The 27,152-nt window shown below is 48.4% G+C and overlaps 1 protein-coding gene across 5 annotated transcripts in view; it reads left to right on the forward strand.

Moving 5' to 3' along the window:
- SLC4A11 (solute carrier family 4 member 11) overlaps positions 1–27,152 on the forward strand; it is a 132,101-nt gene that overhangs the window by 94,053 nt on the left and 10,896 nt on the right. For all 5 annotated transcript variants that reach the window (XM_068149438.1, XM_068149441.1, XM_068149439.1 and 2 more), the window contains exons 8-17: positions 1,704–1,910; positions 6,797–6,881; positions 14,451–14,576; positions 15,809–15,922; positions 16,730–16,862; positions 17,300–17,373; positions 18,803–19,052; positions 19,892–19,998; positions 21,084–21,252; positions 24,723–24,896. In XM_068149438.1, the coding sequence (XP_068005539.1) occupies positions 1,704–1,910; positions 6,797–6,881; positions 14,451–14,576; positions 15,809–15,922; positions 16,730–16,862; positions 17,300–17,373; positions 18,803–19,052; positions 19,892–19,998; positions 21,084–21,252; positions 24,723–24,896 (1,439 nt within the window). The remainder of the gene's footprint in view (positions 1–1,703; positions 1,911–6,796; positions 6,882–14,450; positions 14,577–15,808; positions 15,923–16,729; positions 16,863–17,299; positions 17,374–18,802; positions 19,053–19,891; positions 19,999–21,083; positions 21,253–24,722; positions 24,897–27,152) is intronic.

Raw genomic sequence — 27,152 nt, forward strand, 5'->3', positions numbered from 1 at the left:
AGGATGGGAAAAGCTTGGATTTCTCCTGAAAATCCTTTCCTTTAAAATGGTCACCTCTCTCTGGGAAAGCCAAGAAACGGAGCAGCACTGAGCAGCTTCAGGTAACCCCAAGCAGTGCCCAGCCGAAGGACCTGTGCTGCTTCGAGGCAGAAAGAGAAGCCTCCCCTCTGACAGTAAATCCAGGCTGGCTCAGTCTGGAAGGACCAAGCTTACAAACTGTAAAGGCAACTCCCACAGCAAGTGATCTTCACTTGCACAGAATCACAGAATGCATGGGGTTGGAAGGGACCACTGAAGATCACCTTGTCCAACCCCCCCTGCAGTGAGCAGGGACATCTCTACCTTGAACAGGTGGCCCATCCAGACTTCTCCCTAGAAGCTGAAATTGAACCTGTCCCGGCAAGTGTCTGAAAGGACATTCCCTGTGATGGAGGGGAGGTGGAGGCAGGGCAGTGTGGGTTGATGTTGCAAGCATAGAGTTAGTGATGACTCTGGGACTAGCGCACTGCCACCCACGTGTCCGTGCCTCTGTGTCAAGCAACACGGAATTGTTTGGTTGTGTTGTTGAAGAAATTGTTCATCTGCTTTGTTATGAATCATGAAAATTAATTCAGATCAATCACATATGCTCACTACTACTTTTCACAGTAACGCAAGGAGCTTGGAGGCTCTCCAAAGGAGGGTGGTTGTTTGGGTGTCTCTAACAGTTGTCACATGATCGTTGAGTGTAGCTAAAGCAACTGGGTTAAAACTTTGCATCAAAAGGAGCTCTTGGTTCTGCATAACTTTGCTTTGGCAAGTATCTTGCCTGCCCTGGCCCAAGGAGTACCAGCAGTTGAGCAGATCAGAGTTTGTGGTGGGTTTGTGCAGGGCTGGGCAGCTCAGTGTCCTTTACTGTTCCCTTTGTAGCTAATTTCCAAGATGCAAAAGGAGCAATAGGAAAGCAGGCTTGGGTACTGTTGAAGCTGGACCCTCAGAGGTCAGGCTTGTGGCTCACAGAAATGTTAGGACCTGCAAATCAGCACTTGTTCCTTTTTGATGTTTGCATGTCCCTTCCAAGCACGTAGTGAGGTTAGAGTGCTGCTTGTGTGCATGTGCTCAGCACCTTCTTCCTAAGCTTTCCTCTGTGCCAGTAGTTACTTCAGCTGAGAGCCCCAAATCTCCATTGGTGCTGCCAGAATTGCCCTAGAGGGGCCAACCACGTTGAGTTTTAATGCCCAGAAAAGAGGAAGCCCCTGAAGCAAACGTGCACAGTAATCTCAGTCTTCCAGAAAAGACATCAGGACACTTCTACCTGCAGGAACCTTGACTACAGTCTCTTTCCACACCACTTGCAGTAGTGCTGAGGTGCTGTAGGATAGCAATGAGTCTGTTTAACCTTGAAGGGAGACCAAGGATAGAAGGTGTGCTCAAGGTGATTCAGCTTTGGATCTAGTCCTGGGAAGCTGATCAGGTTGCACTGATCAGTTTGTGGTCAGGACACATGTAGTGATGGCTTCACAGCATCCTGCTCTGGTTGCTGTTACTTATCTGCAACAGCTTCCCCCTGTGCCCTTCTCCGCTGGGTGTCTCTGGGGTCCTGGAAGCAGGCAGCCTGTTCTTCAGATGCTGCCTAATGATGCAGGTCAATGACTTTTGCCTTTCAGAAGTGAAAGACAGCAGTTATACAATGCTGGTTGTTTGTTTGCTTGTTTTCCACGCAGAAAAGTACCAAAACTGCCACAGAGGTGGGCAGGACCTTTGCCACGATGTTTTCAGACATAACCTTTCGGCAGAAACTTCTAGAAACCAAAACTGAAGAGGAGTTCAAGGAAGCCTTGGTCCACCAACGCCACTTGTTGACGGTGGTGAATCAGAGACCCTCGGGGATGAGCGATGGGCACAAGCCGCACGGCCCGAAGCCACTCAAGGTAAGGCTGGGCAGCGCCGGCCAGGCCTCCGCTTTGGTGGTGTCCAGATGCAGAAATGCAGAAATCTGGGGGTAAGGGTGACACAAAATGGTAGGAATTGGAGTGGATCGTAGAATGGTTAGGGTTGGAAGGGACCTCAAGGATCATGTAGTTCCAGCCCCCCTGTCACAGGCAGGGACACCTCATACTACATCAGGCAGCTCTGAGCCACATCCAGACTGGCTTTGAAAAGCTCCAGGGATGAGGCTTCTATCACTTCCCTGGGCAACCTGTTCCAGTGTCTCACCACCCTCATGGTGAAGAACTTCTTCCTAACATCCAATCTGAATCTACCCATTTCTAGTTTGTTTTTTTTCCCATTCCCCCCCACCCCCTATCACTCTCTGACACCCTACAAAGTCCCTCCCCAGCTTTCTTGTAGCCCCCTGCAGATTCTTGTAGGCCCCCTTTCTGGAATAGAATAGAATAAACCAGGTTGGAAGAGACCTTCAAGGTCATCACATCCAACCCATCATCCAACACCACCTAGTCAGCTAAACCAAGCACCCTATCAAGTCTTGTGTAGTCCAACTTCCCGTGTGAGGTGAAGCACTTATGCTGCTGCTCTCCAGCAGGCTCTCAGCACTGAGGCTTCTACAGACAGCTGCTCTGTGGATGTCTACCTTCCCCAGCTCCTGCTGTACCTCTAAAGAAAAGAGACACTTAAAAGGAGCAGGTGCTGAAGGGATGCAGAGCAGTAAGGGGTTGCAATGGACTTTGATTTCAGATGCTTAGTCAAGGGTGGGATGAATGGATTGCTGTGCATTGTCAGTCTGAGGCACTTAATCCTTAATATCAGAAGCCTCCAAAAGAAGCTGCTGCCTGTCTGTCCTGCAGCCAAAAGGCTTCTTGGCCATCCCTGCATGGCCAAAAGCTGCCTGTCAGGGTTTGGCCTGACTTCTTGCTGTTTGATCTGCAGCTCTGCAAAACCTGACTCGCTTTGTACTTCTGTGAGTGCTAGGGAAATGCTGTAACTCAGCTTTCTGTTCTGGAATTTCCTGTGTATTGGTCATCCCTTTGCTCTTCCGTTCAGAAATTCATTCTTCACCCAGACAGCACACCTGAAAAACAGCCTCTGTCATCTCCAGCTTGCTGCTCCTGTCCCTGCATTACAGATAGCCTGAAAGCTCTGGGCTGCCTACAGTGCAGGAGCTGCTTAACTTAGCACTTTTTATTCCTGGACTAGACTTCAGGGGGTTTGATCTGCACATCTGGAAATGAGCACAGCTCATGTTTTTCCTGCAGAATCCCCTTGCTTGTAGCTAGTGCTTTGAACTTGCCTAGCCCCCATACCTGCTCTGAAGTTCTCAGAACAAGTTCTGAAGCCCTCTTCAAACCTAGGCTGTTTAGAGTGGTGTGTTAGGAGCAGCTGCAGTCATGTAATTTGGGTAAAGTAGATTATAGCCTGCATTGCTCACTTCCATGAAAGCCATCTCCAGCAGCATCTCCTCCCCCCTCTGCCTGCCCTGTATGACAGCCTTGTAGAAGGGAAGTGTTTAATATGAGACCAGGGATGTAATTTCAACCTGTGGACCACCCCCAGTGAAATAAATACCCAAATCCAGAGCCACTATGTTATTGTAAGGGAGCCCTCACAAGGGGCCAGGAGGGTCATGTCTTTTGCTGTCATCAAAATCTGCTTCCTTCTTCCCGTGGTGGTGGCATGATGGGAGAGAAATGAGCCTCAAATTGTGGGTTTTTTGCAAGTGCTCTTTGTTACCTGTGCTGAAATGCTGCAGGGGACATGACACATGACAGTTGCAGACCGTGCTGTGCCTGCAGCAGTTTGCTTCAGTTTGTCTGGGAGGATTACTTAGGCAAGGCTACAGAGAGATTAAGTCAGCCTGAAGTCCTCTTGTTTACTGAGGCATCTAATTGTCATTTTGTTTGTGGAGGAGTCCCAACCAGTTGAGATGTTTTCTGGCTGTGATTTTATGTCCCTTTGCCTAGGGGGATTTGTGGAGAGGGTTGGGCTTTGTCAGCTCAGCCTCAGCAGAGAGGAGGAGAGAGTGTCCTAGGTCTGTAACCTAGTCCTGTGGCCCCCAGTACTTCAGGGGAGGACTGAGCAAGGGTTGTGTTGCTGGAGCAGGTATTTTGTTCCCCTGTGTAAGTCAGTGTAGCCTCTGACTTGGTAGCTTATGGCAAAGTACTTGGAGAGAACTGAGGCTTGAGGAAGGCAGATTTGGAGTGGAGATTAGGCAGAGATTCTTTCCAGTGAGAGTGGCGAGATGCTGGGACACGTTGCCCAGGGAGGTGGCATCCACCATCTCCCTGGAGGTGTTCAAAGCCAGGCTGGATGAGGCCTGGAAGCTGTCCCTGCCCATAGCAGGGGGGTTGGAACTAGATGATCGTCAAGGTCCTTTCCAAGCCAAACTGTTCAATGAATCCCCATGGCCTGTTCCAGGCTGGACATGCACCAGCACAAGAAACAGATGAGTGAATCGAGGGGCTGAAACAACCCACTGGCTGCTGCTTCTCTCCAGTCTGCCTCAGTGTGCCTTGTGGGACAAGAGAGTTAATCAGAGCTTTTCTCTTCTGCTCACTCACCACTGCCTATGAGCAGGTATTGCACATGAGTGCCTCTTCCCTCCCTGCCCCAGGCCAGCAGCAAGCCTGTGGCTCCTTTCCCCGGAAGATGAGATACCCTGAGCATCACTTTCCCTGCATTCAGCGCAGCCAGAGGAGTAAACACATTAGTCATTTAGCTATTGTGATTCTCTGGCTGACTCCTGCCTTCAGGAATGTCTTTAGGGGTGGGAAAACTAGATTGCTTTTCAAGTGCATATGGCTTTGATGTCCAGAAATGCCTCCAAACATGGTTCAACTCATTGCTTTGTCGGAAATGCTTCAAAAGCAGATGTTAGGCTGGAGTCTGCTGTCTTCCCATCCATGATTGTTCAGATTGGAGAGACGAAACTGTTCTAAAGCAGTACAGGTGTGCTGGCAAAATTCAACAGAGTTGCCTCAAGTAGCTGAAAGGGGCTTCAGATGGCACCAGGGGAGGTTCAGAGGGGACATGAGGAAAGATTTCTCCACCAAATGGGTTGTCAAGGTCTGGCTCTGGCTGCTCAGGGCAGTTGTGGAGTCCCCATCCCTGGAGGGGTTTCAAAGCTGTGTAGATGTGGTGCTGAGGGCCTTGGTTTAGTGGTGGCCTGGCAGTGCTGGGTTAGTGGCTGGACTTGATGATCTTGGAAATCTCTTGCAAGCTAAAGGATTCTGTGATTCTATGAGTATGAGATGTCAGCCACCAATAAAGGAGTCAGTCCTCTGAGACACCCTTTTGCACCCCAAGCCCTAGTGTTTGCCATGGCCACTGCACTTCCTTCTGGAAAAGAGGATTTTCTGTCTTGCTTCACTTAGGGCTCTCATCTTCCACCTGCTGCAGAGCAGGTGAGTCCCATGAGAAGAGGCAGTTATTAGGTGCTGTCAGTTAAACCAGCACTGTAGTGTCAAGTCCTTTCTAAAGTGGTTGTTTTCATCTGTTTCCACATAAAGCAGCCAGAGGAAGATGTCCATGCTGATTCAAGATGATTTCTTGGTATAAATTCTGGATCTGTGGTTTTGTTTCTCCTGCAGATGTTATAAGTTGTCTGTGTCTAGCTCTGCAGCAAGCCTCCAAACTCTCAGCTGTGATGGCTGGGGTAATTAGCACTCTGTAAAGGTGAATTTGATTTTTCAGAGGAGTAGGTGTGCTCTGAATTGAGGACAACAGGAGAAAAAGTCTGACAGGTGCTTCATTTGCAAGTGTTGCCTATTCTGAGGCTTTCCATGTGCTTTCTGAAGGATGTAGTTGTGAGAATTGGGAGGCTGTAAGTCAACAGCAGCTGTCACACTTTCTCTGAGAAGCTCCTTGTTGCCTGTGGTGAGCATCAGACCATAGAAACATTCATACTGCATTTTGCCCTAAGTCAGGTAGAAAAGGGAAACCTTGGGGGTTTTTGGAACCATTTCACAACACTCTTGCTGTCTTTTAATGGGCAGGAGTTAGGGCTTGGTCATCTGAAGTGATTCAGCTTGTTGCCTCTAGGTGCAGTTTGAGGTGTAGAGAGCCTTAGTTCCCTTAGCACAGCACAGATTGCATCAGGTTGGAAGGGGACCCTCAAAGGTCATCTTGTCCAACCCCACCTGCAGTCAGCAGGGGCACCTCCAGCTAGATCAGGCTGCTCAGGGCTGTGTCAAGTCTGATCCTGAATGTCTCCAGGGATGGGGCTTCAACCACATTCCTGGGCAGCCTGTTCCAGTATTTCACTACTCTCACAGTAAAGAGCTTCCTCCTGCTGTCCAGCCTAAATCTCCCCTGTTCCGGTTCCAAACCATTTCATCTCATCCTGTGGCCACAGTCCCTCCCCAGCCTTTCTGCAGATCCCCCTCAGATATTGAAATGTAGCTCTAAGGTCTTTCCCAATGTAATGCTGAGGTAGGGAGCATGTGGTGGGGATCCTCTTTTGGAAGCTTTATGTGGATTTGGGGGAAGAGTTTCTCTGTGCTGGTACCTAAGGGAAGGTGGCTGCAGGGATGGGAAATCTCTGAGCTGCTGTTTAACCTCAGCATACCCAAGCTGCTGGCCAGGGTGCTTTCAGCAGGGCTCTCACCTGCAAAGCAGGGATGCCCATCTGAATGGGGGGGAGGAAAGGGAAGGAGGAAAACAGGGCTGTCTGGGAGGTTTCTTTTACAGCACATGGGAGGTAGAAATGGAAGTGCCAAGAGTTTGTTTTTATGATCATTATAAACCGCGATTTGAATGCCCTATTCAAAGTTCTGCCCCTCTCAGGGCTGAATAAGGAGGTTAATCTCTTTAACAATACATGAGCCTTTAAACTGACACAGCACTTCCTTCCTTTCTTCAGCTGCATGAGTTCCTCAATGTTGGCAAGGGGATTTCTGATGACATTGCACGAAGGTTTCCAGTCTACGTGTTGGACTTCACTGACGGTACGTTGGCCAATGTTTGCGAAAGCCTTGGCCTGCCTTGGGGTTTCTGTGATGCCATCTCCTGTTTACAGCCTGTGGTGAATGTGTTCTCTGATACCTGGAATGGCTCTTGGAGCTTCTTTGCAAGAATGCTGTGGCAACAGTCCGTGACCAGGCGGTGTGGCACACTGCGGACCTGGAGCCTGCCGGTTTCCCCTTAATTAAAGAACTGTTTGGGTTGAGGAGTTGCTTTCTTCCTTTTCACTTTAAGAATCTCAGGAAGCAGACATCTGAAAGGCTGGGGAAAGGCTTCAGGGCAAACCATGATCTCAGAGCCTCAGCCCAACGTCAAAATGGGTTAAGGTTCTTCTGGTTTGCTGAGGAGTTGGTGAATGTATTCTGGTATCAAGCCCAGAGGGTTTGCATAAGATCAAGATGTAGAGTGGGGATATGGAGAATTTCAGAGCCTCATCAGGGATTTTCCTGCTGTTAAATCTTCCTTATCTCAAGCCACAGTGTGCCAGCCTTCCCCTCTGCCCTTCTGCTGAGGGCCTTGGAGTTGCTGTACCACAATGAGATGTTGGAGACAAGTGTTCCAGCACAAAACTACCTTCCACAGCAGCTTCAGCTTGGGAGCAAGTGGGCAAGGCATGGATGTGTGTTCTTCCCTGCATTTCAACAAGGATGGTCACCCCCAGCAGAGGAGCACAGCAATTGAGTGTTGGCTGCTTGGCTGAAGGAGATGCCATGTGTCTGGAGGGGTTGCCAAGTAGCTGCTTCCCACACAGATGCAGCTGTGCTGACCAGGAATGCTTCCTCAAGCACCATGCATTCTGCTCTTAGTGACAGCCACTCTGCTGGAAAGAGTGAGATGGGATGGGAAGGGATGCTGTCTCGACACAGTCCTGGAGTGCTGGAGCTTTGTAACTGCTGGGATGAAACTGTTTGCAGGGGCTCAGTGTGAAGTGGAAGTAATGCTATATTGTCTGGGGATCTGAGAGTATTTTGGGGTGGAAGGAGGACAAGAAATTGTTTTGAGTAGCAACAAGGAGTCTGATAAGACAGAAAATACTTACTGGCATGTGCATCATTGGCACTGGGTTTGGAGGAGTGCATTCAGGATGCTTCATATCTGTGGCTGTTGCTTTGTAGGGCTGTCAAAGTCTGACTTTTCATTTTCAAGGGCTGCTGAAGCACAGCAGAATGGACATGCTGCAGAAGCACCCTTCTGCATCTTGAGACAGAGTGGTGTTTGCTGTGGCTGTAAGTGTCCTGGACACCAAAGAATCATACAATGCTCTTGCAGCCAAATGTGGGTGTCAGCAGATTTGGAAATTCATTTCAGGGTCTGTTTTGGCTTTGCATGCATCAAAATTAACCTTTGCATGCTGCCTCTCAGGCCTGGGGCTGCCAGCTGTAGTCAGCTCCACAAGATGAACTGATGTACATCAGGCTTGGCCTAAACGAGGTGCAGGGCTTGACTACCTTGAATATATCTGCTCCAGATGATGAAATATTGTTGTGGTGAGAATCCAGCATCACACATGCACCAGAAAAAGGGTTTGGTATTAAATGAAATACTTGTTGAGAAGTGTCAGTGCTTTGTTCTACGACTTCTGGAGGGTGGAGGGTGCGGAGCTGAGCCGAGTGGAACTCAAGAGCTGCTACAGCTCAGATGTGAAGTCCTTGCCTTAGGAGCTGAGGTGCCCTTTCAAGTAGGATATGGGCATATATATACTTTCTCCATGTATTTCCAGAAATTAAGATGACTGCTGTAAGGGTCTGTGTGGAATGAAAACCAGATGGAGCATAAAGCATCCGTCATAAGCCACCGAGACTGAAGGTGATCAGGAACGGGAAATTCCTGAGCCATCTCAAAGCAGCAGTCGGCCAGAACAGTGGGGATTTGAGCTGCTCAAGTGTCTGTGCTTCAGACAAGCACATGTGCATCATCAAAGAGGTCTGGGTTACCAAGAAGCCTTTTTTTAATATGATTTTTTTAATGGTTTGAGTTTCTAAGTCCTCAATCTGAGCAGCATCCAGGGGGGGTTGGTTTAGACAGATAAACCCACTGAGGGCAGGGTGATAAATAACAAGGCTTTCATAGGGCCAGCAAATGTTTTGCCGGCTGGACTTGTGTGTGATTGGTGGTCTTGTGCTGCACAAGGCTGCCTGTGAAATCATCCTTAACCACCTTGAGTTGGGAGAGGAAAGCAAAGGGGTCATTTTTTTCCCCTATTTTCCTTCAGATAGGAAACTGCCAGCTCTAGATCTGCTTGGGATTCTCAAGGTCACTCAATCCACTAGGACTGAGGAAGAGTTTTCTGAAGGGCTTTAGTGGTACTGATGGTTTGTAATAGGTGCTTTGTGTCTTCCAGCAGGAGCATCTGAGGATGAGCAAGCTGGGTTATGCTAGGAAGAGCTGTAACTTCCCATGTAAATTAGGATTAACAGGATTTGGCTCGTAGTCTCCTCTCCTGCAGCTGTTGTGTGTGGGATTCTGCCTTCTCAGAGCTTGTACAGAACTTTATCCTGATCTTGACATACAGGCTCAAAAATGTATCTCTCAAATGACAACAGTTGAAGCATTGCAGCTTCCTTTTTTTTATGTTGAAGGTGGTTTGAAGGTGGGAATAGGGAATTCTGCCTGGACTCAGCAGCAAGTTCCTTGGAACCCCTTAAAGTTACTATCCTTATTCTTCAGTGTGTGTTTTCTGGTGTGATGATGAGGAGTGAATGAGACCAGAGTGCCCAGCAGGGAATTGGAGGTGCCTGAGGGTATTATGGTGAGCTTTCATCCTGAGGTCGGCTGAATCCCTTGGGGAAGGAGGCTGAGGGACAGAAGGGAGAGCTGAGATTTACAGTTTCCCTTTGTTCTCTGAACCTGTGCGCTCGGCACAAGGCTGTGGTGGGTGGTGTGCATTCCTCCCTGTCCTTGGTCCTGCAGAAGCTCCTCAGCAGCTTCTGAGAGTAATGTGAGCAACATCTGCTGGCAGCATCCTCGGGATTTGTTGGTGGTTTGCAGGAGGGAGATATCCAAAGCTCCCTCTGATGCAGGCATGCTTGGAAGGCAGGCTTGAAGGCAGTGGAAAAATGGGATTTGAAAGGGAAGTTTTGTGCTGGCTGTCTAGGCACAGAGCTTAACCCTGCTGCAATGCTGCCTGTGGCTTGGCTGCAGCATATGCCAAGGCCTCGTGGGCTCCCCCACCTCACTGCACTGGCCACGTTGTTTGACAGGATTGCATTCTTGAGGCAGGAGGGAGAACAAAGGGATTGTAGATAGGCTTTTCCCCTTCAGACCTTCTGCTGCCCTGGCTCAGATGATGGAGCAACTCCTGCCCTTTTGTTCCTAAGTACCACCTGAGTGCAAAAGCTCAAGAGCTGCTTGAAGACTGCCTTGCTGGATGGGTGAGGACATCATGAACTGAGCTGCTTCTCAAGCCTCCCTTTGTGTCGGGGGTGGATGGGAATGCATTCAAGATGGCTAAAAGCATCTTGCTTTGTCTCTGAGCGTTTCCTTCCAGGAGATCAGCGCTTCATGGGGAGTGGGCTGAAAGAAAGAAGAGAATAAGCAGAAGTTCTGACCCCTTGTTTTATTTCTTCATGCTTCCCCAATGTGAGCACATGTTTGACTTCTCTGCTCCAAAATCGGGGAGAGTGGATTTCCTTTTCCTGTTAGCTTCTTAGTCTCCCTTGTGCTGTGATTTACTCCTCAGAGGCCTTTAAAGATCCATCTTCTGTTCATCTTCAGAGAATTGGGCAGAGCCCAGCAGCTACTAACATAAGTGAAAGCCCAACTTGAGGGCATTAGCAGAAGTTTGTAATGCTCTGAGTTTTGGTGGCTCAAAGCCTGAGAACAGATTTCCTTACTGTGTGTTTTCTACCACTGAAAGGCAATCTTGCTTTCTTTTTCTTTTTAATCAGGGCTTTAATACCACATCCTTGCTGCTGTGCTGCAGGTCAGTGCCATTAAACTTGTTTGGCTTTGAATATTCCAGAGACTTGGGAAAGAAAATTAATAGTCAGGCATTTCATCAGCTGTCCATCTGTCTTGATTTTTGATTCAGTAGATGCACAGTTAGTGGACTTAAGGAGGTCTAGTTGCAGTCTGTGGGTCTCCTGGTCACAGCATAGCAAGCAAGGTGCTGCACTTCTCCAAAACTTGTTTCTAAAGCTAAGGGCAGGTCAGAAATTCAAGCAAGCAAGCAGATCTGTCACCTTGCTGAAGGCAGTTGCTTCCCATTGCAGTACCTTAATGCCAAGGGATGGCTTCTCTAATAGTCAGCTACTCACATTTCACAGCTGGACCCAGGGCTGATTTGCTGCCACAAATGTCCCTTGTGCAGTTGCAGTGACACATCTTTCAATGGCTTGATGAGCCTGCTGCAGATGAAATGCCAGCAGAATGCAGGCCCCCTTCCTGTAAATGAGGTGATGTCAGTCCCTGGCTTGCAAATAGACCCTGAAATTGTTTGGCCAGGTGTTGACTTCAAAGAGGTAAATGGTGGTTAATGCTGGGTTTTAGTGCTTGTTCCAGGTGAATCTGTACAGAGAGGTGGTGGTAGCTGAGGATTTGAGCTGCAATTAGTGATCAGTGCTGGCTGGGAAAGGAAATGTTTCATCTGATGTAGCTGTTTTCTCTGTCATGAAGTGATGTTTTGCTGCCCACCACAAGAGGTTCTTTTGCTCCTTGGGTCTCTGGCTGATTATGGGCTAAACCTATTACTTCTTTCTGGAAGCCATGATGTGAAATAAGGACCTCCATGATCAGAAAGGACTCCTGGGGCTTGCCTTGCAAGGACTGAACTGGAAACTGAAGGGTTTTGTGGTCATCTTCAAGGCTTCTTCCTTCCTTCTACCCGGTCATAGATGCTGTGGTTTACCCACCTGAAAGGCTTCTTGCAAGGCAACTTATCTCTTATGTGCTTCCTTCTTTCTGCTCAGCTACTGAGCCTTTTGTTAGTTTGGTTTTAATATACTTCTCTTGTCCTGGTTGTCTGTCACCTTATGAAAGCTTTCAGGCACTGTTCCCTCCGATCTTTTGTCTTGGAAAGACTTCTTCATCCAAAATGTGGTATCCTGAAGAGGTGTAGAGTCCTCTGAACAAGGATGTGACCCTCTTTGCTTACAAACCTTCTGCTCAGCCCAGTGTGTGTTTGCCCTGCCAAGTCTTTCCTTTCTCTCTAAATATCTCAATCACTTGGGAGTGTGATGCAGGAGCCTGCAGCTGTTGGACTGGAGATCATATGAGAGAGTTTCATCTCCAAGAAGTAAATTTCTGGCCCTTTGATTGCCAGGAATGTGGTCTGTGGTTTCTGAATCTTCACAATAAATGGAAAGGAATCTGCCCTGAAACAGCTGGTCTTATGACTCCTGCAAGGTCAGGCTCCTATTTGCATGCTCAAGATGTCTCTTGTCAAGTTTTAGCCCCCATCCTTTTTATGTGAGCATTAAGGTCGTGTTGTGTCTGAGCAGGAACCATCAGAAGGTGTCCTTCACTCACATGGCTTTGATTTTATTTGGGGTTTTGGTCATTACACATGGTCTTTGATTTCTGAGTTTTGCCTCCTCTGCTTGTCCTTATCTCTGCACTGCAAATGCTGCAGAAAAGAGGTGGGAGATAAGAGCCCGCAGTCACTAAGTAATTTCTGTTGGTCTTTTTCATCCCAGCCTGTTGTGGCAATGTCCAGACTTTGTGTTGCACCAGCATCCTCTACTGCAGACCCTCCCTTCTCTGATTCAGCTCGTTGGATCTTAGCTCCTTCAGCAAGGTGCTGATGCTAGCAAAGCCTCAGACAGCTGTTTGGGAGCTTAGGGGCAGATGCCTGTCTGGGAGCTCAATGCTCAGGAGGCTTCCAGAAAGCTAAACTGAGCAACTCCACGCTTGTGCAAGTGACTTACTGCAGGAGCACTGTCAAGAATGGTGACATTTGCAGGTTGAAAGCTGTTTCAAGGTTCCCTTTGACAAGATCCTCTGGTGCAGCCTCTCTGAAGAGGCTGTTCTGTGGAACAGGTTATAGTCTCCTCAAACAATATCAGCTGTTGTCATCTCTCGTCCTTTCTCCTCTGATGTGATCCCACTGGGGATGGACATGAGCCTGAAAACAGGAAAGGGAAGGGAAGCAACTTCAGAGGCCCTTAAATTCACATTATGACAATTTAATTCTCTTTCTGGCTGCTGTTGTTTTGGCTTGGTGTGTTTTTTCCGATGGAGATGAGAGGGGGTGAGTGGATGGAAAAGAAAGGAGCCATTCTCTACAAAGGGCTCTTTTGTTTGGGTGGATTTTAAAGCAAACCTCTTAATGCAGGCATTCCTGACCTCTTGTGCTGGTTGTTTTTGTAAGTCTGTGTCAAGGGTCAAGGCTGGGGTGGCCACTAACAGAGTGCCAGAGGCTCTCTATGGAACACCTCTCCCTTCCCAAAGGGAATAAGGGAGACAGATTGATGGGGTGGGAAGCTGCAACTCCTTTAATAAAACCACAAAATCTATGCTAGTATGTATAAAACTAACATTGAACCCAAACTCCTGATGGCAATTAGTCACCATCATCACTGATGACACAAGGGAAGTCCCACACTGGACATGGTGGTAGATAGGAACTCGATTCAGGAGCTGGATTCTGGTACTGGGTTCAGGAACATGTGGATTGGGATCAAAGGCAGAAGGAACAGAGTCCTCCAGCGACATCAGCCTTTGAAGAAGAGAGGTGATCCCTCAGCTTTCTCCTGAAGATGCCATCCATGGGCTGCAATCCCTTGGTCAGCTGAGGGTCACCTGTCCTGTTGTCCACTCCTCCCTGCAGGTGCCACCTCTGGCTTCCTGCACCCCAAGGTAGCACACAAGATGTGGCAGTGCCCTTGGTGTGCCCAGGAGCAAGTCTCAGCCAGAGCCTTTCTGCCGCCCAGCCCTTGGCAGGAGCTCTCCCCATCAGCTTCTCCCTGCTAGGAGCAGCTGCTGGCTGTGCAGCCCTGCCCTGAGCTACAGAAAGTGCCTCAGTGAGCAGAGCCTGAGCTGAGAAGTCAAATCCCTGAGCAGAATTGGTTCTATTCCAGCTCAGGCCAGGACAATCTGCTAGCACTAAGGGGCTCAGCACAGTGTGTTACTGCATCAAGTCTACAACCTCAGACTTCTGCTCAGGGAAAAATGAAGTGCCTCACTTTTTCCTGCTCAAAGCACCATGAGTTACAAAGATGAATGATCATTGTAGAGCTCATTAGGAGTACAGTCCAGAATCCCTATTAAATGGATATTAAAAAGGCAGGGGGTGAGGTGGGGTTGATAAACCCTCAACAAATGGCTTCTGCTTTGATCTTCTCCCAAGCTTCTGACAAAACTTAACAAAAGCTTTCCAGTATTTCTTGTTTTGATGAGGCCAGAAACGTCTGTTGAAGCAATCTGGTGGCATGTTGGTGCTTCTAGTTCTGGTCCCAGAAAGTGGTGCAGCAGAAAGTGTTTCAAGGCTGGACTGAGTTTCTCCTTCTGCCTTTCAGCATTAAAGCTATTAATGGTAGACATGGCTGGCAGCTGGAGGGTTGCAGTGCTCTACCAGAGGGCAGTGCTAACATGCCTTTTCTTTTGGCTTGCTCCAGGTGTTATTGGGAACAACAAAGCTATAGGGAAATACATCACAACTATGATCTTTCTGTATTTTGCCTGCCTGCTTCCATCCATTGCCTTTGGGTCGCTCAACGACGAGAACACACGAGGAGCTATTGGTAAGTGATGGGTTTGGTGTGTCTGTGGCAGGCTCCCATGTGTTCAGACTGGGCAGCTCTGCTCACAGCAAAACTGAATGGTTCTTTATTTGAGGAGTAGAACACTGCTGAGGGCTCTGCTAGTTGTGTTCATGATTTCTCTCTGAAGGCTTTGAATATTGTGGTCTGTCTTGGGCTGATACAGAGAGACTCTGCTGTATTTTTAGATGCTGCTCACTTGGTATCTGTGCAGTTATCTGCACATTTTTTCTGTTCCAAACTTCTGTGCTTTCAGTCCCAATTGCATTGCCACTAATCCCCAAACCACTGGATGATGCTTTTCTCTATCCCAGCTGTGGCCCTGAAACAGTTCGCACTGGTAGTAGCTGATGGGAGTCAGAGCTTGTAGTCTTGTTCTGTTTTCTGGTTATGTTTTATGCTAAAACAAACCCTAAAATATAACAACAGGAAACCCCCCAAACCAAGCAATGAAGCCCCCCACCCCCACACCCAACTACCACAGTTCAATATCTGGAAACTTGCTGGTACAAGTTAGCTGGTGGAGGACCACTTCTTGCTGTCATAAAATCAGAGGTAAAGGTTAGAAGGGACCTCTGGAGATGAAATCCAACACCCTAGGACAGGTCACACAGGAACACATCCAGATGGGTCTTGAAAGTCTTCAGAGGAGACTCTACAACTTGTCTGTGCAGCTGCCTCCAGCACCCTTACAGGAAAGAAGTTTCTCTTCATGTTCAGATGGAACCTCCTGGGCTCCAGTTTTTGTTGTCCCTTGTCCTATCTCAGGGCACCACTGAAAAGAGACTGGCACCTTCTTGACACCCACTCTTCAGATATTTGTAAACATTAATAAGATCCCCTCTCCAGACTGAAGAGCCCCAGGTCTCTCAGCCTGTCCTTGTCAGGCAGATGTTCCAGTCCCTTACTCACTCTCATAGTCTCTGTTGGACTCTCTGGTATAGCCCTGTCCCTCCTGAACTGGGGAGCCCAGAACTGGACACAGTACTCCAGCTGTGGTCTCACTAGGGCAGAGTAGAGGGGAAGGAGAGCTTCCCTTGACCTGCTGGTCACATTCTTCTGAGTGCACCCCAGATGCACCCTGCTTTCATCAAGTTGCACCTCCAGATCTCCTAAGTATTGTTCTTACTTGGTAGTGCTTGGCTTCTGTGGCCTCTAGATACTCCTTAGTCAGGGAGGTGTTGGTTAAAAACCCCTTTCTTGATTCCTTGCAGATGTGCAGAAGACAATTGTTGGCCAGTGCATTGGAGGGCTGCTTTATGCACTCTTCTCAGGACAGCCTCTGGTTGTTCTCCTGACTACAGCCCCTTTGGCGCTGTACATTAATGGTAAGTGGTGGCACTGATGGGACTGGGATGGGTACAAGAACCTTTAGCTTAGTGTTAGTTGTATTGGTTTAATAAATACTGAAGGACTGCTTCTGCTGCCTGAGGGAGAGGGATTTGATTCAGGCTTAGTTGGTTCCTAAAAGAATCATCTTACCAGATCTTGTGAGAAGCAGCATTTTGTCTGCTGCAAGGAGGAAACCACCTTCAGCTGATGGTGTGGCTGCATGGAACCAATCTGAGGCCAAGAGCCTGAGACAAAAAGGGGGTTGGGATTTTGTGGTGTTGGAGGGTGTTTTGGTTGGTTTTTTTGGTCTGTTAAGGTCTGGTCAGTAACTTTCCAGTTACAGCTGATGTTACTGAGCTGGGGTGTGAAGGAGCAAACTCTGTGTCTACAGATGAGCTGTCACTGGTTTGGAAGGTTTAAGTTTAGTCCACACTGGACTAACTCAGTAAATATAGTGCAAAGCATGAGTGAGATGCTATGCTCAACAGCAACCCAAAATGTCAGCCAGAACAAATGCCAGGGGCTGACTTTTGTGGCCTTGATACCTGGAAAGATGCTATGAGCAATGTGGGAGAACATTCTTCCACATGCTTCTCCCCATTTCTACTGGAGAAGGAGGATGGGGACAGTGGGAACAGTTCAGGCTGAACCAGGAGCATAAGAACAGGGGTTTAGTGATGCCTGCCGTAAGTGCATTGTGCTGAAGTCTTGAAATTGGTTGTTTTTGTCATCAGGCAGATGGGAGTCACAGGGTGGTAATGACAGGAGCTTAATCTGCCATGTGAATGCTTTTGGTTTTGCAGTCATCCGAGGAATCTGTGATGACTACAACTTGGATTTCAGCGCTTTCTATGCCTGGATTGGACTGTGGAACAGTTTCTTCCTTGTGATGTACTCCCTCTTTAATTTCAGCCTTCTGATGAAGCTCTTTAAAAGGTAGCTATTTTTCAAGAAGTCCTATTTTGATCCAATTATCCAGCAAATGGAAAAATTATACATTCCACAAGCTCCTTAATTACCAACTTGCCACGGAATGGATTTTTGTGAGATGAGGCTGGTATCAGATCAGCTTATTGTTCCAACCCGAAAGAAGCCTTTAAAAATGCACTGGGTTTTGTTTCCTGGCTTGGAGTCTCACTAAAAGGTGTTCAAGAGGGGACTGGACATGGCACTTGGTGCCATGGTCTGGTCATGAGGTCTGTGGTGACAGGTTGGACTCAATGATCCTTGAGGTCTCTTCCAACCTTGGTGATACTGTGATAAAACTGGGATATGTTCATGTTGAATGCATGGATCTGCTGATTTTTTTTCCCCTTTGGGGTTGAATGCAGACTCTGGTAATGGCTGTATTAATTCCTGGGATTTCTCCACAGGTCAACAGAAGAAATAATTGCACTTTTTATATCCATCACGTTTGTGCTTGATGCCTTCAAAGGCATTATTAAAGGTAAGCCTTGCAACAGTGGTTTCCTTGGTTCAGGTCTCTAGTTTGATTAGTTGTCAGAGGGGGATACATAGCTGCAAATATGCATCATGTTTGCTTGCTCCAGCTTCATTCAGGGTTTTCAGGGCAGGGAAAAAAAGTGTGACTGAAGCATCCCTGTGTCAGCAGTTTACCTGGGTGTGCAGAGGCTCAGTTAACTGAGATACAGACCATGTCTTCACAAATGGAGGAACCATATTCATGTTGCTGTGAAAGTCCCTTCTGATCTGTCCTGGCCAGAAGAAAAAAGTGTCCAGTTTAAAGGCAGTGCATCTGGACCTGTTTCTTTTCCACACTGCTAAAGGTGCCTGGTGGGGAGTTGAAAGATGGGCTGAGTTTGCCCGTGCTTCTGTGAGCTCTGAGGCCTCTTTTATTTGATGGCAACACAGGGACTGCAGCGCGTGCCAGCATGCTCCTAAAGCTGCTGTTCTCTGTCCAGCCACTTAGAACTTCCCCCAGAAACAGGAACCAAGTGACTATCCAGCTTTGGGCTTCCCTAGTGCCAGGGGACACACTGCTCTTGCTCAGTTGTGTTTCCTCATCTGTTCATAGCCTTGACTTTTTGCAAGCTACTCGTGCAGGAAAGTAGGAGGGAGGGATGTGATGCTGCACAGAGGAGTCAAGCCATGTGCACTCAGGCTGTCCTGGTGACACTTTGTTTTTGCCATGTAGCCCAGCCACCAAAGCTGTGTTTGTTTGATCTTGACATCTGCACTCTGCAGGAAATGGCAGTGAACCTGCTGGAGCAAACAAAGCAAGTTTGTGTTGTTGGAGGGAATTTGAGCATGCATTTGGCTTGAAGGGCTCTGTTTCAGTGAGGCCACCACCTGCTTTGCTCTCTCTGAGTATGGGCAAAGAGATTCACTTAGCTCTGCTAGATAAACAAACTAGAAATCTGCAGGATCAAGTATTTTAGAGCAAGTCTGTGGTGCAGGCTGAAGGCCTCCACCTGCCACCTTGGCATGTTCTTCCTGCTTTAACTAACATGCAAGAGTGAAGTTGAAGTTTCTTCCCTTATAGACGTTAGGAAGAAGCTCTTTACTGTGAGGGCGGTGTGGCACTGGAATGGCTTGCCCAGAGAAGTTGTGAAGAGCAGCGATTCCAGTGCTGGAAACAAAACACAGAAATAAGCCTTGGGAATCCTTACAGTTCAGATGTGTTGCTTTAAAAGAGCTTGATTTTTAAATTGAGGAAGTGAATCCTGGGTTTGTGAAGCACTGGGTCGAAGAGAAGCAGCTCTCCCCCTTTCTCCCTGGGCTGAGGGGCAGAGCTATAAACAAGGTGAAGCACAACATTACTACTGCATGGTCAAGAGAGAAAGGAGCCCTTGATTTGCTTTGCTTTGGTTGTCTCAGCCCTGTCCTAATGCTTTGCCTGTGGGCTGTTTGCACAGTTTTTAAGAAATACTACTACCAGGGGCGAGCAGGAGATGGCTACCTGGAGAAGGCGCGAGCCGACGCCATCCCAAGCCTCGGCATCAACACCACCTTCTTGATGAACTCCTCTGTCGGCAGATCCATGTCCCTGGAGAATCAAACAGGCACACATGATGTGCATTATGGGCGTGAAACTGCCGTCCTTAGCCTCATGCTGATGCTGGGTACCCTCTGGCTGGGCCACACGCTCTATCAGTTCAAGAAAAGGTGAGTGGCTTGCAGCTCAGACTGCTGCTTGTTAGCTGTCAGGAACTGCTCATGGGTTTAGACCTTGGGTTTGTTTTTTTTTGCAACCCAGTAAAACCAGGTGGAACTCTTCCACTGGTGGTGGTGGCTGAGATGGATTTGGCTGCCTCCCCATGGAAAATGTTAGCAGCAGAACAAAATATCCAGTCACTGGGTGATGCCTTTCTGGATTTGGGTTGATGTCACAAGTGACTGTTCAGAAAGCTTTGGTGAACCACATAGATCATGGGTGGTGGAGTCACCCTCCCTGGAGGTGTTCAAGAGGGGATTGGACGTGGCACTTGGTGCCATGGTTTAGTAGTCAGGAGGTGTTGGGTGTCAGGTTGGACTTGATGATCTTTGAGGTCTTTTCCAACCTTATTGATTCTATGATGTGGTGGGCAAGAATCCCTGGAGGTGCTGGAAGGTCTGTTGGGGACATTCCTTCAGTGTGCTCCTGGGAGTCAAACACCCATCTCTGATTTGAGTTTCACTCATTGCCCTTCAAGTTGAAATGCTCAAGTAAGCAAAGTAAAGTGGAGATGAGACACAAGTTGGTGCTTGGAGGACTTTCTTTTAGCTCACATCTTAGTTTCTTGTTTCTTCGTGGGTTTTGCTTATACATTCATCAACCCTCGAAGACTACAGATCCCAGTGGATTTAAGGCTGAGTTGAAGACTCATTCTTCACTCCAAGTGCCTCTTTAGAATTGCAGGATTGGGCTGAATTTTCACTTGTTAAAGCATTGCTAGTAGCTGAACTGAGTGGTGGTCCCTCCACAGCGTGGTGTTGATGGAAATGTCCTTGTCTTTGCCTTGCAGCCCCTACTTGCACGCCAGAGTGCGTGAAATCCTGTCCGACTGTGCCTTACCCATCTCCGTGCTGACTTTCTCTCTTGTGGGTTCCTATATCTTCAAGGAAATTGAAAGTAAGTTCTGGTTTTGTTCTCTGGAACACTGAGGAGTTAGGAAAAAGACAAATCCTGGGCAAACCCTGTGTGCCCAAGAGCTCAGATTTCCTCAGCATTAGGTTGAATTCACTCAGCCCCCCGATCAAACGAGGCTGCCTGGAGTCCGCTCTCTAGACAAACTGTTCTATCTCAGTGCAACTTAATGTATCTCTTACAATAAAGACCATCAACAATTTCTGGCAAAGAACAAAGGGCAGAGTAATTAGCAGGCAGGAAGGGTTGTTGCCAGTCGTACAGACGTGGAGTTGATGATCCCAGCCTGTCCTCTTTGTCTCCAGTTGACGTTTTCCTCATTTAGGTGAAATGGTGCAGAGCATCTGGGCAGTTCTAAGTTACACAAGGAAATCTAAAAATGAGACCCCATTCATTGGCCAGATAGATCAGCTTTTCCATATCAGGAAGTGATAATGGGGACAGGAATTGCATTGTCCTGTGGTGACGTGAGCGGGTGATGTGAGGAAATGTATGGGAGCAAATAAGAAATGGCTTGTTGTGTTTTTATTGTGATGGCCATTCCATCCAGTTGGATCCCGAAATGATGTGTGGCCATGGGTGGTTTATCCCCAGCCATGGATTTCTTCCAATGGCAGGGAAGCAGGGAGCATTTTATGCTCAAATGCCTTGCGCAGCTTGTTGGATATGAGGAAGTTTTAGGCTGCCTCTGTCAGCTGCTGAGCTGAGCAGGAGGGGTGAGTGCTGGGTAGGAACTGAGATTCCCAATCTAACAGCACCTCGCCTCTCTCAAAACCAAGTTTTCCCTCTTTTGTCTTGCTCAAATAATATGTAATGCCTCACTAGGACTAGCAGTAATCTGTCAAGGCAGGATGGCAGCCAAGTTCTAAGGGGATGAAGGGAAACAACTAAACCACCCCAGGCAGATGAGCCTGCCTTCTGTGGCTTTCTGCTGCTTGCATGCCAGACATAGTGCCTGGTTTGCCACGTTGGCTCCCCATAGTTTGTGGTGTGAGTAAAACATTACGTGAGTCCATGCTGATGGCTGGACAAGAAGGTGCCTTCTAACATCATTGCTCTCCTCTTTCCAGTGTCCAAATTTAACTACAACCCATCTGAGAGCTTGTTTGTTCTGGCCCCAGTCCAGTCCCTCTCCATTGGGTCAGTGATGAGCGCCATGGGGCTGGGGTTCCTCCTGTCGATGCTCTTCTTCATAGAGCAGAACATCGTCGCGTCGCTCACGAACGCCCCAGAGAACAGGTAATGCTTGTGGTGCTGCTCTTCCTCCTTAGAGGGGCATCCTCAAGCCTCTCTTCAGCATGACTTTGTCTGAACATCAGGAGGGGTGTTCAGGACATGGTCTTCAGAACTTCTGTTGTCACAGGTAAAGGGAAGCTCTACTGCTTAACTCTTCACCATCCCCTAAACTAAATTCTGTGGTGGTGAGTCAAAAATGCAAAGCATCCATGAGATCATCACCTCAGCCTGGTGTTTTATTTGCTCTGCTCATCTGTGAATGGTATTAGAAGGGGTGTGATTGGTAGGTTGAGAGAGGTTCTCTTTCCCCTCTATATTGCCCCAGTAAGGTCACATCTGGAATATTGTGCCCAGTTCTGGGCCCCTCAGTTCAAGAAGGAGCTTAGTGAACTGCTTGAAAGAGACCAGTGCAGAGCCACAAAGATGATTAAGGGAGTGGAACATCTCCCTGTGAGGACAGGCTGAGGAAGTTTGGGCTCTTGAGCTTGGAGAGGAGCCTAAGAGGTGCCCTCATTCCTGTTGATACAGATGTGCAGGGCAGTGTCAGGAGGACAGAGCCAGGCCCTACTCAGGGGTGTCCAGTGACAGGACAAGCAGCACTGGGGGGCAAACTGGAGCAGAGGAGGTTTCACAGGAACAGAAGGGAAAACTTTGTCACAGTGAAGGTGCTGGAACAGGCTGCCCAGAGAGGTTGTGAACCTCCTTCTCTGGAGACATGCAAAACCTGCCTGGGTACATTCCTGGGTGACCTGCCCTGGGTGACCCTGCTCTGGCAGGGGGGTTGGACTGGATGAGCTTTCGAGGTCCCTTCCAACCCCTAACATTCTGTGATACTGTGAATGTTATGTAGGCATCTTATATGGCTTGAGGTCTGTGGCTGTATCTCCAGGTATTTAGGGGGTGTCTGAGAGGTGTGGCCACTTGCCCAGCCCTTGCAGTACTGGGATTTGCTGAAGAGCAGTCAGTGACCCGTGTAAATGTCACAGCACGATGTGCTGCAGCTGAGCATCAGCACCGAGCTGTCTGGAGCCATTAGTCTCCAACTGGAAAGGTGGAAGTCAAGTCCAACAGCATGTCTGATAGGTCTGATTTATGTGTAAACTCAAGGCAAGATGTTGCACTGTTAAAATATCCCCTCTTTTTGTGCCAGCTGCAGGCAGATGAGCCATACACATCCATTCTTGCTGCCTTTTTTTTCTCCCAGGGAAACTACCACGTCTCGGAGGATTTGTTGCTAATGTCAGGCGTGGGAGGGTTCTCTCCTTGCATAACACACATTAGCATTCTGCACCTTCTAGCTGGAGTGACATTGAATTAGGGGAAAGAAGACAAGCTGAAATTCAGTTATTCTAATTTGGCTTTCTTTGACCACAGGATTCCCCTCCCCCCTCTCCACTTTTATCTTTATTATACCCCTTAAAGTAGAGCATTGCATAAATCTGCAATGCAAGTGGGGCTCTCCTTCCTAAGAGCAGCTTCTGGTAAACTTTGAGTGTGTTGTCACTAGAGTGTCTCTGAGGAATGTAAAGTAGCCTTTGGAGTTGTTCATAGTGTTTATCATGATGCCCCAGTATGGGGCTGAGGTTGTGCTGCTCAGGTGTCAGTGTTTGGAGATGGAAAAACTAGGACTTGACACCAGCAGAGTGGTACCACCAGAGAATAAAAATACCATTGGCTATCCCAAGCAACTGAGGAATCTGCTGTTTGGTGTCTTACCAAATGTCTTACCCTTCTCTATGTGCTTTCAAGAATAAACCAAAGCAAGCTTAGAATCACAGACTGGTTTGGGTTGGAAGGGACCTTTAAAGCTTGTCCAGTCCAACTCCGCTGCAGTCAGCAGGGACATCTGCAACTGGAGCAGCTTGCTCAGAGACCTATCAAACCTTCAACATCTCCATCACCTCCCTGGGCAGCCTGTTGCCTCTTTACTATGAGGGTGGTGGAATTAGGAAGTCTTTCTGATGTCCAAGCTTAAGTGATGGTCCAAGGAACCTGGGCTGGTGGGCTAGTGTGACAAAACCTAGATGCCTTATCCTAAGCTCTTTCTGTTGATCTAGCAGAGCCAATCCATTGATCCAAGCAGGTGTATGTTGGCCTTTGTACACAAAAAAACGCCTTTGTGAAGGGCAGGCTGGACAATCAAACCATAACCCTGGGGATGCTGGAGATGCCTTTGCTCTGAGAAGGCAGCACATGGGCAGGGGCTGTGCTTCCCCAGTGTGAGCCAACACAGGAAATGCATTTGAAATCCCACCCTTCCTGCCAGCACCTTCCAGCTTCAGAGCCATTGCATTGTGGGCATCTACCTGACTTAGTCACCCTCTGGCCTCAGTGAGTGGAGGTGAGGTTTATGAAATGAGGATTTGTTACAAAAATCAACTCCACCCAAGACTTCTGCTGCTCTTGGAGATAGATGCTACCTATATAGATCTTCACATGCTGGGGCATGCCTGCTAGCTCCACATACCTCACATCCTACAGCATCTTGGATGGATCCCAGTCTCTGCTTAGGTATTGAACAGGGCTTCCTTGGGTGGTATTGAGACACCTAAATAGTGCTCCCTTTGCAGCTCATAGTGCCTGGGGAGTAATTCAGTTGCTCCCTTACACTGTGTGAAGTTGCCAACTGCTGTCTGCACCAATGACTGGGCAGAGATGCAGCTGTAGACCTTTAAGCTGGATATCTTAAGTCCAAGAGCTGAACCCTTCTCCAGCCTTTTTTCTCAGCCTCTCTCAGAGTATCTGAGCAGTTGGTAGCAGATAGGTACATTCAGAAAATGGCAAGGTTAAGCTAGATGCAAGGTCAGTGTGAGCAGCTGCTCCCTGTGCTGTCCTTGCAAAGTCAAGGTGGCCACTTTGCTTGGTGAAGGCTGCCAGCTTCTCCCTCCCCTGACAAACCAAATGGAGAGGCTGCCCAGCAGTCACCAAAGTGAAGAGCTTATCTCCTGAGCTGACTACCAGGGAAGTTTAATGAATTCATGGCCTATTTTCTTATCATGCAGTAGCAAATTACATAATTAGGGGATTACTGCAGCACACTGAGCACATGTTCTGCCCGTGGGGAAGGAGGGAGATCAGGTTAGAAGCAAGATGAGTGGGAAAGTTCAGTGGCAGCAGTTTGGCAGCCCGTGCCCAGGTTTCTAAGCACTTCTCACATGGCCTCTGCTAGCAGATAGATGTGATTGAAGAGAGCCTTGCAGTGAATAGAGTGGCTAAACACTGCTGAAAGGTTCCTGGGCTGTTATTTCAGTAGGCTGCTTTTCTGCTCAGCACTGTGTTTTCCAGGAGATGGCTGCTCTGGGAGCAAACTATCAAATGTCCTTACCTTTTGTGCTCGGGTAACACGGGCTGCAAAGCAGGAGGAGAGTGAAATGGCTCTGTGCATGGAGGTGCACTTGGTGCATAGCATTTGAGCTCAGGTTCAGAGGGGCAACCCACAGCAGGTGTAACTGATGTGGAAAATCTCTTTTCAGGCTGGTGAAGGGCACAGCTTATCACTGGGACCTCCTGCTTGTTGCCCTGATTAACACAGGGCTGTCTGTCTTCGGCCTCCCCTGGATCCATGCTGCCTTCCCTCACTCCCCGATGCACGTCCGTGCCCTGGCGTATGTGGAAGAGAGGGTGGAAAATGGACACATCTATGAGACGTGAGTAGCAACCTCACAGCTGTCTTGCAGGTCTTTGGGGTTATTTGTGGTTTCCTAAGCCTTTGGGTACTGTGGGTTACATATTTGGGGAGTTAGCTATTGTCCTGAATCATAGAATTGTTTAGGCTGGAAAAGACCTTTAAGATTTAACCACCTCCAGGTGGTTGAGGCCCCATCCCTGGAGGTGTTTAAGGCCAGGCTGGATGAGGCTCTGGCCAGCCTGATCTAGTGTGGGGTGTCCCTGCCCATGGCAGGGAGGTTGGAACTAGATGATCCTTGTGGTCCCTTCCAACCTTGACTGATCCTATGATACTATGAAGAGTGAGTCCATCCATTAACTCTACTCCCCCGAGTCCAGCACTAAGCCATGTGACCAAGCACCACATCCACACAGCTTTTAAATCCTTCCAGGGAAGGGGACTTAACCACCTCCCTGCCTGTTCCAGTGTCTGACAACCCTTTCAGTGAAAAAGGGTTTTCCTAATGTGCAGCCTAAACCTCCCCTGGTGCAGTTTGAGGCCATTCCCTCTCTTCTGTCACTGGTTGTTTGGGAGAAGAGACCAACACTCGAGTCACAACAACCTCCCTTCAGGTAATTGTAGACAGCAATAAGGTGTTCCCTCAAGAGACCCATAAGATATGAAGGTGGAGGGCAGATGCTCCAGATGAAGCCACCTCAACCAGCTTGCTCTGTGACCCCACTTCTTGCTCCTTCACCAGAGCGAGCAAGCCACAAAGTGATGCTCTGGCAGGCGGCGGAGCCTGCAGCATTCCAGAGCAAAGATGCTTTGGCCAGATCTTTCCAGACATCTTCACCACAGAAACTCCATTCTCACTCATTGCCTGAAAGGAATGGTGGTTATTACAAAGGGCAGGAAAAATGCAGCATTTCTTTCTTGCAGAGCTCCCATAGCATCACCCAGCGTGTGTCAGGAAGGCAGGCTGCATGCTGAATTCTCCTGGCTTCAGCAGAACTGGCTGTGAAGCTCTGCCCAGCTCCCACCATTCTGTCTGAAAGGAGGTTTTTGCTGCTCTGTGTTGTCCAGCACTCTCTTTTCAGAGACTTATTTAAAATAATAATTTAAAAGCTAATTTCTCATGAAGCCTGCTGCAGAGCAGAGATTATCTGGTCTGTTTGATCTCAGTGTGTTACAGCTGAGTGCTTTTACCTCAAGTGGTAATTTCCACTCACATGCCATTAGTTTTAATTATCCTGTCTTGGTTTCCATTTTCAGAGTTGCCACTTACCAAAAGTGAGGCTAAGTGGTCATTTACTTTGAGGGATGGAGTAAGTCTGTGTTTTCATTTCAGTCTCACTTTTGTGCTGTTCTTGGTGCCAGCTGGCCCAGCCCAACCTGACACAGCAGCTTTTTGAGTCAGTGATGGACAGATCTCAGCTTCCACACCTGGAAATTGCTAATTCCTGCTGCTCCCTGCAATCCTTTTACCTTTCCTAGGAGCCCTAGGAGTCCCTTGGGCTCATATTCCCGTTAGTATGTGTGGGGGTGAGTTGCTCCCACAACTAGATACAGATATTTATCTTGGTTAAATGCTGAACCTACTGCAAACCAACTTTCTAGTTTGAGATCTGTAGGGTTTTCATCCATGAGCATGGTGCCCAGTAGGCTGACCTGCTTGAAAGCACCTCCATGGAGACCTCAGAGGGCTGGTGGACAAGTTAACTGTGAGCCAACCAATGGTCTCCTGGGGTGCATTAAGAAAAGTGTGGCCAGCAGATTGAGAGAGGTTCTTCTCCCCCTCTGCTTTACCCTATGGAGGCCACATCTGGAGTACTGGGTCCAGTTCTGGGCTTCCCAGTTTGAGAGACAGGGAACTACAGGAGAGAGTCCAGTGGAGGCTACAAAGCTGCTGAGGGGCCTGGAGCATCTCTGGGAGGAGGAAAGGCTGAGAGCCCTGGGGCTGTTGAGCCTGCAGAAGAGCAACCCCAGAGGGGATCTGATCAATGCTGGTCAATAGCAATCAATTGGTCAAGAGGATGGAGCCAGACTCTTGTCAGTGGTGCCCAATGGCAGAACAAAGGGCAGTGGGCACAAACTGGTACCCAGGAGGCTCCATCTGACCATGAGGATAAAATACTTTGGTGTAAGGGTGCTGGAGCCCTGGAGCAGGCTGCCCAGAGAAGTTGTAGAGTCTCCTTCTCTGGAGAGACTTAAACTTTCCTGGATGCAATCCTGGGCAAGCTGCTGTGGGTGCCCTGCTTTAGCAGGGGTGTTGGACTGGGTGATCTCCAGAAGT

Source organism: Melanerpes formicivorus, unplaced genomic scaffold (genome assembly GCF_026170545.1).
Source record: "Melanerpes formicivorus ecotype bairdi unplaced genomic scaffold, bMelFor1.0.p_v2 SCAF_18, whole genome shotgun sequence".
Lineage (NCBI taxonomy): Eukaryota > Metazoa > Chordata > Aves > Piciformes > Picidae > Melanerpes > Melanerpes formicivorus.